Here is a 17,418-nt window from a genome sequence, read left to right on the forward strand (position 1 = left end):
AGGGGTTAAACAAAAACCCCAACCCTGGCAAATGGGGTGAGTAAGGGTTAAATCACCTATCCTATGTTTTTTGTTGACATATTAGTAACGGGTGCCAAGTTTGATGTTAATATCTTTGGCCGTTTGGACGCGATGCTGGAACACACACAGAGTTTTATATTATATATAGATTCTGCTGCTTGCTATTGGAAACCTTTAACAGTTTATTAATGGGCAGATGGTCACTGTCACATACTTACATATCGCTCTCTCAATTGCTCCCTTTCTGATGTGTCCGCCAGTGGACATACACAGAGGTCAGAAATGGAGACTCCTGTGCATGGTGTAAGTACAATCATCAGGTGTATGGAGCCTTGGTTACTCTCCATAGGCACTTCTAGGCGATTTATGTGTTCAATGGGCATTCCAGCAATATCCACTTTACATCTAAATAAAGAATCATTGACAGTTTTACCATACAAATGGCTACATATCACACTCCATAATAGATTGCTATAAATTATCTATTCATCACTGTGTACTACAATAGAAAATATGCAAGCACTGACATTAATGGCAAAACGGGTAAGGTATGAATGATCTAGCATGACAGCAAAACTTTTGTCAAGTACCAAGGTGGGGGACAAGGTCTATAGACATGTTCAATAGGACTCAAAAGTTTACAGGAAATTAGCAAAAGAAAAGGTTGCACCCAGCTCCCATAAAAAATTCCAACTTTATTCAAAAGACTTTAAAACATATAGTAGATCATATCAAAAATAAGATAAAAAAGAGCCGCTCTTGAAAAGGTGTTTCTAGAGCGGCTCTTTTTAAAAAAATCTTATTTTGATATGATCTACTATATGTTTTAAAGTCTTTTGAATAAAGTTGGAATTTTTTATCGGAGCTGGGTGCAACCTTTTCTTTTCCTCATTTCCTGGATTATCCAAGCCGAGACAGGGCTGAGCCGTTTACCAAGCTTCCATTTAAGATGCAAGTGTCCTGCTGGCTTATATACTGAAGACATCATTAAATGGTGAGCTGACCCTATTTTTTCATAGATTTTCTGTTTCTCTTTCTACACACAAAAGTTTACAACCTTCACTTGGGAAAGGAGTATTGCACTATACAGAGTCCTAATAAACTTAGTCACATTATAAAGGTCATTATTTACACATATTGGGGGAGATTTATCAAAACTTGTGCAAAGGAAAAGTTGCCCAGTTGCCCATAGCAACCAGATCGCTTCTTTCATTTTGCAGAGGCCTTGTTAAAAATGAAAGAAGCAATCTGATTGGTTGCTATGGGAAACTGGGCAACTTTTCCTCTGGAAAAGTTTTGATAGATCTCCCCCATTGCCTTTTATATTTACATATGTCACCTGAAATAATCTTCAGTGCACTTACAGCTTAGGTCTTAAACTATTAAATCAAAACTCCAAAAGTTGGTCAGGTGGCAGGATACCTGTTTGTATCTTGCCAGGTACTAAAGCTATCAAGATACGGATTTGTCCATAAGGCAAATATGTATCCTCTTTGCTTTACTCTCATGCAAGTCTGTGGTTTTAAAGTTGCCAAGAAATTTAAAAGGGTTATCCAACATAAGGTTACTTTAATAACCAACAGTAATGAACATGCTTACCAAGGATCTGTGCTTATGTTCGTGGGAAATCGCCATATTCTGTGTCCCCCATCACATTGCTGGCTTGTTTTTGAAAACTGGCTACTTCCTGTTTCTGTGACCTCCCTCAGACTACAATCCCCGGGATGCTTTGTTTCAAGGTGGGAGGTGACTTATTTACCTCCCACACATTGGTCGCCCCACCCATTGTAGCATAGCCATGCTCCCTTTGACACATGACTTGCTCAACATCACCTGACACACAAGCTGAGGATCTGTGTGACTATGAATGCACGCACATGTGCGCAGGTAACATCACCAGCACCTGATTTATGATGTCTTGTCTCTGGCTGCACAGCAAGCTGGGAAAGGTCTAACACTCATTTTGTAGACTGCAGAAAATGAACTTCCAGAAAAAAGAAAGACAAAGAAACGTAATACCTGCCACCAAACACAGGTACATGAAGTACTGTATATTAGTAGCTAGACTAACTTTGCTGCCCCTGTCTTGCATTCCAAGAACCTTTACACCGGTATTCTTCCAGCAGACCAACATCGGAGTAACACTTTTAGGCTGTCTGGGCATGCTAGGAGTTATAGTTTTGCAACAGTTGGGGGCATACAGTTTGAAAAATGCTTATCTAGATCTTGCTAGATTGATAGAAATAAAAAGTAGTCCTGAAGTTTCAAATTTTCTAAAATTATATCTATTTAATCTTTTAGGCACTTTATGAATATTCTCTAGTCTAATGCTAGCAGTAACCATTCATTTTAGATGTCTGACTTCTTGTGCAGAATGTTTTCTCAAAGTTCTGTGAAGGTTACACAAGCAGATCTGACAGACTCTAATATTGGCCCTCCAAAAAGATGCAATTTATGGACTCCTGTTAAAGTCAATAATTAAACAATTGCAATATCTAAATGCTAGCGTATAAAGTCACCCTCTCTGTATGCAAGTCTCCAAAATGTAGCCCGACGCGTTTCTGACAACAGTCAAATGTCTTCCTCAGGGGCATGAGAGGAGACAGTGACTCAACAGATAAGTATATTTGGTTTAGCATAAAGAGATCAATACTCAGTTATTTGAGCAGAAAGAGATCAAAATAATGTCCCAATCGCTGATACAGTAGCGACTTGGGTTGTGTCTGGAATAAGTAAATACAGTAAACAATAGAACAGTGACCAGGTAGTGCGCACACAGCCACACAGCCACAGCGGGTTTGCGCAGGAGACGAGCGTGGATGCAGCAACTCAAACAGGTCTTCAGACTGGACCATATGAGGCATCCTCTGCTCACTGTTCTATTGTGTACTGTATTTACTTATTCCAGGCACAACCCAAGTCGCTACTGTATCAGCGATTGGGACATTATTTTGATCTCTTTCTGCTCAAATAACTGAGTTTTGATCTCTTTATGCTAAACCAAATATACTTATCTGTTGAGTCACTGTCTCCTTTTATGCCCCTGAGGAAGACATTTGACTGTTGTCAGAAACGCGTCGGGCTACATTTTGGAGACGTGCAGACTGAGATAGTGACTATATACGCTAGCATTTAGATATTGCAATTGTTTAATTATTGACTTTAACAGGAGTCCATAAATTGCGTCTTTTTGGAGGGCCAACTGTTTGCCCATGTATTCACTCACTTATTAATATATGTCATTTAGTGATTAACTAGTAAAAGTTATGTTTTATGTCACTCCCCATCATTTGCCATATTGATATAGACTGGGAGCACTGCATATCTGGGTTTTAGATACCTGACCTATCGTATATTATTTTCTATAGACTTTAATATTGGCTGTAAGGGAATTCTCCAATTTGAACATAGTCTTACATCATAGGCACGCCCTGCTCAGAGGGAAAAAAAAAACATCACTGGCGTTTTAAACGCTGTTGCATTATGTTAAATTTTATATCACCCTTCTTTGTATGATAATGCTCAATGCAAATTAATCTATACACGGACTAAATACTTACAATCCCAATAGTTCATCGTGTTTGCGGCTATCTTTCCCCCATACTTCAATCTCCAATACTCCCATCTTGTCAGAGAAGTAATGAAAATCAAAGCATTCCCTCCACTGAGGATTTAAACTTTTGCATGAGGTCTAGAAAACAAAGTAATGACATTTGAGAAAGAGTGGAACAGAACTGACAAGAGAAGTATATGAGCCGCTCACAGCGACACAAAAAGGAGACATCATTTACTACAACTTTACCAAGGTGTTACAGGGTCACCCACAATTTGAAAGAAAAATGATGGCTTTACCGTGGCTTGCATGCAAGTCTCACAACAACTGCAAACATTCCAAAATATAGTATTTAGAATTACTGCACTTGCCACAAGTTACCTGGGACTTTTTCCTTCAAAGGGAAATACAGAAATCCTATGCAGGTTGGGATCCCATCATGTTTTTAACACAATCTCCCCATTCTCACATAACTAGCATAATAATGTACTTTCAGAATTATTTGTAACTATGCACTATTTGAAAATAAGTCCCTTCTATTATTATAATAAATTATATATATATATATATATATATATATATATATATATATATATATATATATATATATATACACACACACACATACATAATTCTGGCATTCAAATTGTTCTACAAAAGGTAAATCCCTTAGCTGTCCAATTCACTGCAAGGTCAAGAGGTTTTTGGAAGAAACCTCTAGTGTTAAAAGGTAGCTACCCTGTAAATAAATGTCCTACCCATTAAAAAACCTTGAAACATGACAAAGGGTATAGGTCTTACCAGAATAGCATCCAAAAGGAATAGGACCCATCTGTAGACAGTTGTTGTATATTTGCTTTTGCGAAACAGCTGTCCACGGATGGGTCCTTATTTTTTATTTAAATAGTAAACTTTAGGCATGTTAAGGCTCTTTACGGCCAAGACATTAACTTACAGGGTAGCTACATCCAACAGGTACCCTAGAGAAACTGATTTCTCTCTTCTGGAGGAGTGTTTGCATTCAATATAAAATTGGAGAACTGACAAGATGTGATTTAAGGTCTTACACAGGGATCAGCTGTTATTTATAAGATCACTTTTGAAAATGCACGGTGTGAAGGATAGGCAAGTTTCAAACTTAGCAAGCACAAAGTTCCTGTCTGTGGAAGGACCAACAGTATAGCTCTACAACTCACCTTACTTTTGTATTTCTGATCCCCAAGTTTAAACCTTACAAAGGTATCGAAGGCACAGCCATCAGGAAGATTAATTCCTTCCAGTAATGTAATGCTGACAATTCCATTCCAAAGCTGGTTCTTCTTTAGGGACTCCGATAGCTGTAGAGACTGCATAGAGGTCGCCTAATGCAACAAATGTAAACAAAGCCACATTAGAATAATAAGGATATATAAATGGCTAGCTTTGCTGGGCAGTATACAGCACATAGAGAACATAACGGCACATAAAAGCATTGCCAATTAACCAGATCTAAATCTGCTGTTGGAGCTTACAAACACTTGTTCTAGAGTCCACCCATCTAACTGCTGTTCTCATGTTAACTGAAATGCTCAAAGTTTTGCTCTATCCACCCCAGACACATGAGCCTTGGATAACATTAGACATATAATGATCTCTTATGATGCTCGTAACAGACCAGCACTTTTCTGGACATGCTCCCAGTTTGGGGAACCCCAAGCATTATTACCCACCACACTCCTGGTCTCGAACATAACCACTTGCACAGAAATACATTTTTTCCGGTCTAATAAAAACAGCTTAGGTTTTAGAATTCAACTTTGGTCCTTGCAATTCAGTATGTAGTAATAGCTAAAACCAGTAGTCAGCAGTAAAGGCACATGAATAGTATTCATTTTAATAAACAGTATATACATTACACATTTGCATTAATGCATCATATGTATCTTTCCAAGCAGACAGTGTGGGTTTCAGAAACATAGCTATGGATGCCAGGAGATGATAATAAAGTATTATTTGTAATTAAATAAAAATTTGCCCCTTCTCTCCACACTTTCCACTCTGTGTATACTCTCCGTAATGCGACCGCGATCAAAGCTGCATCCTACAGTCTGGCAGCTGCTGCAGGGAAATGGCAGCTCGTCTATGAAATATGTCCTAAAATAATTTTGTGGCTTGGTATGTCCTAATTTCAAGCTCAGTGTTTATCTTGGAAATGCTTCTATCTAACTTGTCCATAAAGCAGCTTCACTTAGCTGTGCGAGCTTTGTGAAAATGGAATCCAGCACTGGCTATTAAAAGGGACTGGAGATTACTTCCATATGGCAGAACAGCATGGGAGTGGAGGGGTAGGGCCTACAGCAGGCTGTACTTGGCCGAGCTCGGCATCTATCCATGGACACTCATTGCATTACAATAGAACATCTGGATTACTGCTTCTAATGTCCCTGGGAAACATCCACTTCCCATCAAAGGCTTTATCTTTCTCTGTCGTACTTTGAACATTTCTGCATTTAACGCAGTCATGTTTGAAGAGATGCTTTCCATGTTATATCTTTTTTCCTTTCCCCTTCTGCTGCTTTTGTCCACTTTCGTCCCGAAAGACAGCTATATCTGACCCATTTTGCAGCTATAAATTTACATCAGTGCCAACATAACTCTTTTACTGCCGACAGGACACACAGAATTTTATCATTACATTCACAGTTAAAGCAGAAGACAACATAGGAAGTGGTAGGTGCTCTGAAAGTATTCACAAATGGGTTAATAAGTTCTGTTTGAGCTGCCTGGTCTATGTCAAGCACCTGGAACAAACAGAAGGCCATGAACACAAGTTCACATTTAATGCAGCCCTATTATGTATTATAGTGGATATGTGTGAACCTCTGAGGCCACTTTTACACAATGTACTGGAAATCTATACTCCTGTACCTCTTTTTCAGATTAAAAGGTATATCTGATCACCTCTGCAGGGAAAGGAGTACATTTTCCAATAATTCTTTAAAGGTTTCTCCTTCTTTTGGCTGCTTTCTGATCAAACTTGTGACCCAAAAAGACGTCCCGCAGAATTAATTCCGAATATGATGTAAAAGCAAATCACAGTGTCCTCCTGTTGGGACCCCTTGTGATTAACTGTAATCTGTTTAGAAACCTGGTAATAGGAGTTCTATTTTCCTGCAGCACCATCACAGGTGCAATTAAGTATTACATAGGGATCATTCACATCAATTTTCTTTCTGAGCAACACAACAAGACAGGTTCTCCAGAGAATGTGACACTTTTGTGGTTAGTTTTACTTCTAAGGGTACGTTCACACGTACAGGATCCTGTGCAGATTTGACGCGCAGGATTTGTAGCTGCCTATTAGAAGCTGTGTTCAATCATTCAGTTTACATTAAATTTTCTGCAGCAGAAAATCCTGCGCATCAAATCTGTGTACGTGTGAACGTACCCTAAAGGTGCACGAAGGGTCCTGAACAGGAAGCTTCTCCTATAGGGAATATGATGATGGGTTTTCTAAAGTAGACATATTTTTTAATGTAAGGCCCCCATAGTGTCTCCATATATTAGTAGGCTACCATACTGCCCCATATAGTAGTCGACCCTAATACTGCCCCACATATAGTTACTAGGAGTGTGAATCATCAAGAATTTGGCGATACAATACGTATCGCGATACACATGACGATACGATATATCCCGATTCTGTTTACAAGACATATCGCAACATATCCCGATTCTGTCTCAAAAACTATGTATTTTACACTACGGCTTTTACGGCTACCTCCACAGTGGATCGCCCGCAATCGTGCTGCGGGGGGGAGGGGGATTGGGGGTGTGATCCACCCCACTGGCCCACCAGAGAGCATTCACAGATCCCTTTAGACGCCGCTGTCAGCTTTGACAGCAGCAGTCTAAAGGGTTAATAGCCAACTGCGCCGATCGCCGCATGCTGGCTAATAGCGGCGGCCCCCGGCTACTAAAATCAGCTGGGGGCTGCAGAGTACGGAGCGGGCAGGAGTCCGGAGCCCGCTCCATACAGACTGCTGAGCGCCGCATGCTGGCTATTAGTGGGTACCACAGAGTACGGAGCGGGCACGAGTCGGGAGCCCGCTCCATACACCCAGAGCGGTGCTGCGCTTGTCAGGTCCAGCCCTGCTTGCACGAGCCAAAAAAAAAAAAATTCACCTGCACGGCGCCCGGAACTGCATGTCCCGGGCGTCGATACGAATTCCACATACCTAAAAGGATTGATTCAAAAATATTTTGAATCGATACCGTATCGGCAAATAAAAAATCACGATAATCGAGTGAATCGATTTTTCTTACACCCCTAATAGTTAGTAGCCCCATGAAAAAAATAATAATAATTACACACCTCTCCCATGCTTTCTGTTGATCTGTCCCCTTGACTTCTTCTCTGTGAGCTCTCAATGCAGAGAGCATCATACAAAGACTCTGTCTGCATTAGGATTCCTGGTTGAGTTGACAAAACAGGGAGCCTCCAGCTCTGTCCTGTTCCGCAACTGTGTGCGTTAAAGACATGCCCTGATCCCCTAGATGGCCTCTCTTTCCCCCATCTTGTTATGCCCCTGAAACTTGACATTTCTAGAAAAGTATATAATTGAAAAACCTATTTACGTTGTAATATTGGAAAAGCTGGTTAACAGGCCACGTGCAAGGTGTAACCGTAAAACTCACGATTGTCATCAAGCTTTTTAAGAGTTTAAAAGCTGAAAATCAGTCATCACTTTTTGCACTTGGCCCACTGTGTGATTGACACACAGGTCCTCAGTGCACGCACAGTCAATCTCTTCTCCAGTGCCTGGTCAGATTGACCTGTGAGTCAATTAGACAGCAGACCAAGTGCTGAAGTAAAAGGAGAGAAGCGTGGCAGCCCAGAGGCATTGTGGACCCCTGGCTAAGCCTATCCTACTGTTGCAGACTCTGGACAAAAGTGTGTTTTTTTTAAGCACCATAAAAGGAAACAATTATGCAGCCAAAAGGTATGGCTGCATTACAATTGTTACACACGGCGCTCTGGCCACTTGCGTTGGCTGTGAGTGCATTGCCCCGCTCTCCCCTGCTGCTGGTGGGGCTGGGATTTGCATCGCCGCATGCGCCCACATGCGAATCCCAGCCCGTCACTTACCACGCTCCTCCTCCACTGCCTCTCAGCTCCGGCGCGCATGTCCCAGCCTCCTAGGGCACGCGTGCGCTGGAGCGCTGAAACTTTAATGCCCAGTACACCCATAATTATGTGCAACACCTCCCTCACTTCTATAAGTCCCTGTACCTCCCACACTTCCCTGCTGGATCTTCAGTGCCCCTAGCCTGAGATTAAGCGCTCCCAATTGTCTGGTTGCCTTGCCCGTGTATTTTGACCCTTTCGCTTTGTTATTTGACTACGCACCTTTGCTGCCTGCCTTGACCTTCTGCTAAGTCTGACTACACCTCTGCCTCATCCTTCTGTACCTTGTCTTGCCCAGTTACCCGTGTGGACGAGTCGTATCGGGGGTAGTGACCTGGGTGTCGCCTGACGCAGCAAGCCCATTCTGCCTTGCGGCGGGCTCTGGTGAAGACCAGAGGTACCTTAGACTCCGCTCCCTGATACGGCCCATGTCATCAGCCACACATGTCGGAGGATCCACATCAAGAAGCACTATTACTACTTCCGTGAGTGTTACAGCAAGATTCAGCCATGGATCCCACCGGGGTTCCTGTGCCCGATAATCCAGATCTCGCTTCTATAGTGACCCTGCAGTTGCAGCAGTTGGCCCAGCAGGCACAACAGTTAAGCCAGTTGTCCGCCATGATGCAGCATCTGCTTCCTGCTCTACAACAACCGCAGCAGCCACAGCCTCCTCCTGCTCCAGTGTTGCCTCTCGCTCCTGCAGTAGCAGTAATCTCAGGATCTAAGCTCCATTTGTCTCTTCCTGAGAAGTATGAGGGGGATCCCAAGTCTTGCCGTGGTTTCGTGACACAGTGCTCCATGCACATAGAACTTATGGCAGAACAGTTCCCTATGGAACGAGCAAAGGTGGCTTTTGTCCTCAGTTTCTTAACTGGAAGGGCCCTGGCGTAGGCAACCCTGCTATGGGATCGCAGTGATCCACTCACAACCAATCTCCAGGCTTTTCTGTCAGAATTCTGAGGAGTCTGAAGAACCTGCATGAGCTTCTTCCGCTGAGACGGCTTTGTTGAATCTTTCTCAGGGCAACTCCTCTGTGGGCGAGTATGCCATCCGATTCCGTACCCTGGTATCAGAGCTATCTTGGAACAATGAAGCTCTTTGAACCACTTTTAAGAGAGGACTTTCTTGCCATATCAAGGATGTCTTTTCTGCCCGGGAATTGTCTTCTACCCTGAACAAACTCATACAGTTGTCATCCCGGATTGACATCAGTTTCTCTGAACGACGTGAGGAACTACATCAAGAAAGTGAGTCTGCACGACCTCGGCGCTTTCCTCGCCTGGCACCTGTCTTCCAACAACCAACGCAACCTTTTACGTAGCCTCCCGCAGTGAAGGCTATGCAGGTGGATTGGTTTTGCCCGACTCTGCAGGAAAGAACCCGCCGACGAGCTGATAATCTTTGCCTCTACTGCGCCAGTGCAGATCATTACCTCAGAGATTGTCCTCTGTGTCCACAGTCAAAGGGAAACGCTCGCACCTAGGGTTTGTGGGAGAGGCTTCCCTAGGTGTGAATACCTCCTCTCCACACTTGAATTTGACGGTCCAGCTATCTCTACCCTCCAAAGAGACTATTTATGTTCTTGCCTTCCTGGACTCTGGTTCCGCGGGAAACTTTATCGATGCCTCCTTAGTACATAGGTATCGTCTGCCAGTATCCCGCCTTCTGAAGCCTTTGTACATCTCTTCAGTCAGAGAAAATCTGTACTGTACTGTGTTATTCCGCACGAAACCCTCATCTATGCAGGTTGGAGTTCTGCATAAGGAAAAATTGTCCTATGTACTTCAACATTGTACCTCCACTCTTCTACTTGGCCTTCCATAGTTACAACTACATTACCTACATCTTGATTGGAAGACTGGAGAAGTACTACTGCTATAACAACTGGGGAACCTACTGCTATAACAACTGTTTTCCTACTCTTCCGTCCAAGTTGGTGTCTCCTCGACTCCTCTGCCCGGTCTGCCATAATTTCTTCAGGACTTTTATTGACGTCTTCAGCGAGAAACAAGCTGAAGTTTTACCACCACATCATCCCTACGATTGTCCTATCGACTTATTGCCCGGGACCACACCTCCTCGGGGCAAAATTTACCCTTTATCTGTTCCCGAAACACAGGGCATGTCTAAATACATTCAAGAAAATCTTCAGAAAGGGTTTTTTCAGAAAGTCATCCTCCCATGCCGGAGCCGGATTCTGCTTTGAGGGAAAAAAAAAAAAGACGGATCTTTGCGACCTTGCATCGACTACCGGGGCTTGAATAAAATTACTGTCAAGAACCACTAGCCACTTCCTTTGATCTCGGAATTATTTGATAGTCTGAATTATTTGATAGATCTTCTCCAAACTTGACCTTCGTGGGGCCTATAATTTGATCCACATACGTGAAGGAGATGAATGGAAGACCTCGTTCAATACTTGTGATGGACATTTCGAGTATCTTGTCCTGCCTTTTGGACTCTAATGTTCCAGCAATCTTTGACGCAGAAGTAGACTAAAGGAAGAATTGTAGCTTGCAGATTTTTCTCTAAGACCTTCTCTCCTGCAGAAAATAATTATACCATTGGAGATCATGAGCATTTGGCTATAAAGCTGGCTTTGGAAGAATGGCATCATCTCTTGGAGGGCTCTGTACATCCAGATTCTATATAGTGTGACCATAAGAACTTGCTTTATCTATTGACTGTCCATCGACTCAACCCTCGACAGCCCTGTTGGTCTAAATTTTTCTCCAGATTTGACTTCTACATCTACTTCCATCCAGCAGTGAAAAATTTATGAGCTGACGCTCTTTCTAGATGTTGTGAAGTTCATGACCAAGAATCTGTACCTCAACATATTATTCCCCCTGAACGTCTCATCTCTGCAGCACCTGCACCTGCCTTCCTGAAAGACTCATGTTTGCCCCCACCATCTAAGACTCAGAGTCTGGAAATGGGGTCATTCCTTGCTTCCGGACGGTCATTCCAGAACTCAAGTCCTTGCAGCTCATCTCCAGACAGTATTGGTGGCCTACTTTAAAACAGGATGTCTTAGATTTTGTCCGTTCCTGTTCGGTCTGTGCCCCGGATAAGACCCCTTGTACTAAACCTGCAGGTCTGCTAAAGCCTCTACCAATTCCTGCGCTTCCCTGGACCTGTATTGCTATGGACTTTATTACTGACCTTCCCTCTTCAGGTGGCAATACGGTCATCTGGGTAGTAGTGGACCAATTCTCTAAGATGGCTAATTTTAGCCCACTGCCTGGACTTCCATCTGCACCACAGCTTGCTAAGCTTTTCTTTTGCCACATTTTCCGCTTACATGGATTGGCTTCTCATATTGTCTCTGACTGTGGAGTCCAGTTCGTCTCCAAGTTCTAGCAGGCCCACAGCTCACATCTCCAGGTTAAGTTGGATTTTTCCTCTGCGTATCACCCACAATCCACTGGGACATCACCTTTCTTTGTGGTTCATGGACTTCACCCTCGTCCACCTCTTCTTTTGTCTTCTTCCTCTGGAGTACCTATGGTCGATGAGCAAGTGCAAAATTTTTCCAACATCTGGCAAAAGACTCGTCACTCTCTATTACATGCCACGTCTTGTATGAAGTCACAAGCGGACAAGAAAAGGTGTTCTCCCGAGTTCTCTCCTGGTGACAGAGTCTGGTTGTCTTTCAAGGTACCCAGTTATAAACTAGGTCCTCGCTATTTGGGTCCTTCTAAAATCAATAAGCGCCTAAATCCCGTGGCCTATTCTCTCCATCTGCCATCCTCTCTCCGGATCCCGAATTCCATCCATGTCTCCTTCTTGAAACTTGTTATTCTTAACCACTTTTCTAAAAAAAAAGACATTTCTCCTACTCAGATCTCGGGTACTTCTAATGTTGACGTTGTTAAAGACACTTTTGATTCTAAGTTTATTAGAGGAAAACGTTTTTTTCCTTGTGAAATGGGAAGGATTTGTCTTGGGAGCCGCAGGACAACATCTTAGACCGAGACCTCATTCAGAAATTCTTGTCCTCCAAAAAGAGAGGAGACAAAGGGGGGGGGGGGGGGGGGTACTGTTACACACGGCGCTCCGGCCACTTGTGTTGGCCGTGAGCGCATTGCCCTGCTCTCCCCTGCTGCCGGTGGGGCCGGGATTCGCATTGCGGGACCCGCATGTGAATCCCAGCCAGCCACTTACCACGCTCCTCCTCCCCTTCCTCTCACCTCCGGCGCTCGTGTTCCCAGCCTCCTAGGGCGCGTGTGCGCTGGAGCTGTGAAATTTAAAGGGGCCAGTACGCTCATAATTATGTCCAACACCTGATGCACTGATGCACCATAAGTCCCTGTACCTCCCACACTTCCCTGCCGGATTTTCAGTGCCCCTAGCCTTAGATTAAGTGTTCCCAATTGACTGTTGCCTTGCCCGTGTATTCTGACCTTTCCACTTCATTATTTGACTACGCAGCTTTGCCACCTGCCTTGACCTTCTGCTAGTCTGACTACGCCTCTGCCTCATCCTACAGTACCTCATCTTGCCCAGTTATCTGTGTGGTCCAGTCATATAGGGGGTAGCGACCTGGGTGTTGCCTGGCACAGCAAGCCCATCCTGCCTTGCGGCGGGCTCTGGTGGACCAGCGGCACCTTAGACTCTGCCCCCCGATACGGCCCGTGTTATCAGCCACACAGGTCAGAGGATCCACATCATACAGCACTACTACTACTTCCGTGAGTGTTACAATAATACTACACCGCTTTTCCATACAGGGGATAGTTTTAAGGAGGTAATTCCTAGTGACAATTATGATTTAACCACAAGTCATCTGGTCACTGGTGGTTTCCAGTGGCTTTTTCCTGCTCCCTTGACCTGGACTGATTAATTTCTACCAATATGGGTATAGGGAGAGACCTATAAAGGCTAGTTGAGTGGGGAGAAGCCACCAGGGTCCTTTCTAATGACTTGTTATGGCAGCATGAAAGTGACCACATGTTCCCTTTAAAACAGAGTTTAACACCTAGATAGAGGATGACAACTCGGAGATCCAACTCTATTTATTCATGACAAAAATGGTTCTATAAATATTTGAATTGAATACATTCAATACTTTTAGAAAAAAACAAAACAAAAAAAAAAGGAGAATGTGCAAGGACAAAAAAGGAAAAATAAATAAATTTAGAAAAAAAAACTTCCAAAATGTTGGTTTTTGAAGGCTGCTCACATAGGAATCTGCTTTTTTCCCTCTATGTGGCTGCTGCATTAAAGGCCTGTAGAGTATACTATTTCTCTTGCTGTATATTTTCGCAGCCTCTCATTGCTCCCATGAAGCCAGTATTCCCCACGCTCACATTTTTTCCGCTCTTGAGTCAGTGCTGTTTTGCTAACTGCTAGTGCTCCTCTACAGCCCAGGGTTTCCTAACTAAAGATGGTTATTGATGTACTGCTGTTTTAGTGCACTAGGAGAATCAATAAACTACAACATACAACTGTTTGTCAGATTTTCTAAGGGATTGTGGGAAATTCCTTACACAGTTAAATTGCTATACATTCATACACTGTAAACCCTGCTCAGCAGGGAGGAGGCCTGTGCTCCATGATAAAACTGGTAAGGTTTTGCCTCCCTCTGCTGGCTTTTGACAGTAATGCATTAACGGATTAAGTCAAGTAGTACCTGTTTGTGTATATACTACCCCTTACACCAGTGTTTCCCAACACTGTCAGAGCATGATGGGAGTGGTTTTTATTTGCAACAGCTGGATAGCCAGAGGTTGGGGAACTGTGCACTATATAAAATAAAGCTAATTCTATCACAGTATAACAAAGTAAGTAACCCTGTATGATATAGGTCCCCAAAACAGAGAATAAGGGCCCTAGAGTACTGACAAACCTACAATAACACAATAGCTAAGAGCAAATATCCAAAACTTTCTACAATAAACTGTTTCTCTGATCAGTTCAATAAAAATATTGTATTCATTAATTTAATATTCTCTGGTGCTAGGAGATCATTCACGTTTCTAGTATCAGTTATAAAGGGGAATTACATTCATTTCATGTCTTAATCTGGTATCACTTGCATTTTATTAGTGGGATGTAAAGTTGATAGTCAGAGCCTTGGGAGCTGGATGACCTGCAGCGAGACACTCAGTCTTATCTGGGTTATTAACAAGTTGCTGTACTCAAAAGATGCAAGACATGCTGTGATAAGAAGAGGCAAACTACTGGCTGATTTGGACTCCAAAAGAGAACAATCACAAAAACATTAGCATTTCACCATATAAAATTGCTTTATAAGGTTACACTACATCACAAAACAATATTCACACTTAAAAGGTGTACTCCGCTTACAGTAAATTTGATTTGTCATGAACTTCTCGGCTCGGCAGTTGATGACTTTAGTCTGCATAAATTAGTTCAGCTTTCAGGAGCTCCCGTTGGCTGGAAAAGGTGGATACAGTCCTAGGAGACTCTTTCCTAGGACTGTATCCACCTTTTCGAGCCCACCGGAGCACCTGAAAGCTGAACTCATTTATGCAGGATAAGTCACCAACTGCCGAGCCAAGAAGTTTGTGACAAATCGAATTTACTGTAAGTTCGCTCATCTCTAATTTTATCCCCTAAGGATAGGGGATAAGATGTCTTATCACAGGGGTCCCGCTGCTATGTCCTGCAGCACCTGGCCTTCTAAACAAACACCAGGTTCCTGCGGCAGTGGTCGTGACGTCACAGCCACACCCCCTAGTGACGTCACACCATGCCCTGTCCATTCATGTCTTTGGAAGGAGGGGTGTCGGCCCCTCCCATTGACATGAATGGAAAAGGCGGGCATGATGTCACAAGAGGGGCGTGGTCGTGGCATCATTTTCACTGCCTCCAGCTCTGAGCGTTCTGAACGAAATGTTCAGAACGCTGGAGCACCAAAGTACCCCTTTAAGATCTGAGACACAGAGGGGCAGATTTTCTCTATGTCTTAGACAGTGTAAAATTATACTGGCCATACAAAATTACTATGCATTGGCCGAACCCACCAACCATCTAATGTGTATAAGGGCCCCTCTCACTATTCAGAAAGCTGTCCACTGAATAGGAGTTCAGCTGACAGTTATGTGTATACTCAGCTGTGGACTAGGGAAACCAATGATGTGCCACATCTTTAGACACCGTTTTATAACTTCATACAACCTATTAGTTGACTAAAGTACAGTACTCACAGCACCAATATTTTGTGCAATTCTAGTGCACAGTGTTGCTTTTCAACCTAAGCGCCTTCCTGCTTAAACGGCTGAATCCAATGAACCCAAGTCCATGGGGTCCAAGGGTTTATACCTGAATGGTCTAGAACAATGCAAAAAGCAGAGAGGACTTACCTTAGAAACACCAAGCCTTTTCCGCGAAGCCCATCTTTGCTGCAGGAAATCAACAAGGGGAGAAAAGAACAAGATTTTATTGTTATGAGAGAAGGATATACACTAAGCATTGAGGAATAAAATGATTATACATTACAAGGTCTATGTACACTCCATCTGCCTTTTTAGTTGTGGTAAACTGAACAGTTTGGTCAAGATGATCGCCAGGTCTAGTTGATCAATGGCTAATTGTGAACATTCCCTGCTGTCAATGTGAATTAACAATGGTAATAAAGAATTGTGACTGTATGGTTTCTCTTATATGGTGGAAATACTGTTTCCCTCGTGAAAGAGTAGGCTAGAAAAGGCTAAAAAAAAAAAAATTAAAGAGGAGGCTAGAATACAGATCTGTAGCTTCTATTGTCTTAAATCAGTGACCAAGAAAACTTTCACGGTATTTATTCCTCTCACAAGGAGGACTGTTCGGAGCCAAAAATTTATTCGCAGGCTATGGTTGCAAAGGAGTACAGAGGATGTCCTCTGTGCTGTCCCACACCTCTACGTGCATTATGCCTGTGCTGTCCCACACCTCTGTGTGCATTATCCCTGTGCTGTCCCACACCTCTGTGTGCATTATCCCTATGCTGTCCCACACCTCTGTGTGCATTATCCCTATGCTGTCCCACACCTCTGTGTGCATTCCAATCTATTATCTACTTCATATCTATCTATGCACCAGAGATACTGGGAGCACCAGAGATACAGAGCTGATGTATCTCCAGCTCTCTAGAGAATGCATGGTGTACATGCCCTGTTCTGGAGATTGTGGGGGACCCAGCGGTCAGGCCCAATGTGATCATACACTTATACTATATTCTGTTGATAGGGGATAAGTTTTACCCCATAAAAAATTTAGTTACCCAACAACTCCCTCTTGTAATAAACAGGTTTGTGTATGGCCCACTTCTGTAAAGCTCGTTTAGGCGGAAAAAAAAAATTGTTAAGGATCTCTTACTTTACATGAATGTCAACGAAGTAGAAAACTACTTACATTATTCTTTGAGTCCCTCAACCTGATGGACAGACTGATATCTGCCACAATCACACCCATGTCTTCCTCTAAGCTATTAGGATCTTCCAACCGGAACACTTTTTCTGTAGTCCTACAAAGAAAAATAAATATATATAAAAAAGGACAAGTAATCAGTAAATACCTGTATTTCACATGGAATGTTGTTTGATCATCTAAACAGAGAGGAGTTTCTGCATCAGTTACATTGGAATACCAGAACACTTCACGCTTCATCGCTCAAAAAACAACTTTCACATTATTCTGACATATTGCAGCTCGGTAAACTGTATTG

The 17,418-nt window shown here is 43.0% G+C and overlaps 1 protein-coding gene across 1 annotated transcript in view; it reads right to left on the minus strand.

Annotated features, from left to right (window-relative positions):
• The window catches only part of MCTP2 (multiple C2 and transmembrane domain containing 2), a 208,166-nt gene that overhangs the window by 72,594 nt on the left and 118,154 nt on the right, over window positions 1-17,418 (minus strand). Inside the window, exons 7-11 of the mRNA XM_056571863.1 lie at window positions 17,106-17,217; window positions 16,076-16,114; window positions 4,771-4,935; window positions 3,582-3,712; window positions 240-426 (exon numbers count right to left, since the gene is read on the minus strand). Coding sequence (XP_056427838.1) covers window positions 240-426; window positions 3,582-3,712; window positions 4,771-4,935; window positions 16,076-16,114; window positions 17,106-17,217 — 634 coding nt within the window. The remainder of the gene's footprint in view (window positions 1-239; window positions 427-3,581; window positions 3,713-4,770; window positions 4,936-16,075; window positions 16,115-17,105; window positions 17,218-17,418) is intronic.

Source organism: Hyla sarda, chromosome 4 (genome assembly GCF_029499605.1).
Source record: "Hyla sarda isolate aHylSar1 chromosome 4, aHylSar1.hap1, whole genome shotgun sequence".
Taxonomy (NCBI): Eukaryota; Metazoa; Chordata; class Amphibia; order Anura; family Hylidae; genus Hyla; species Hyla sarda.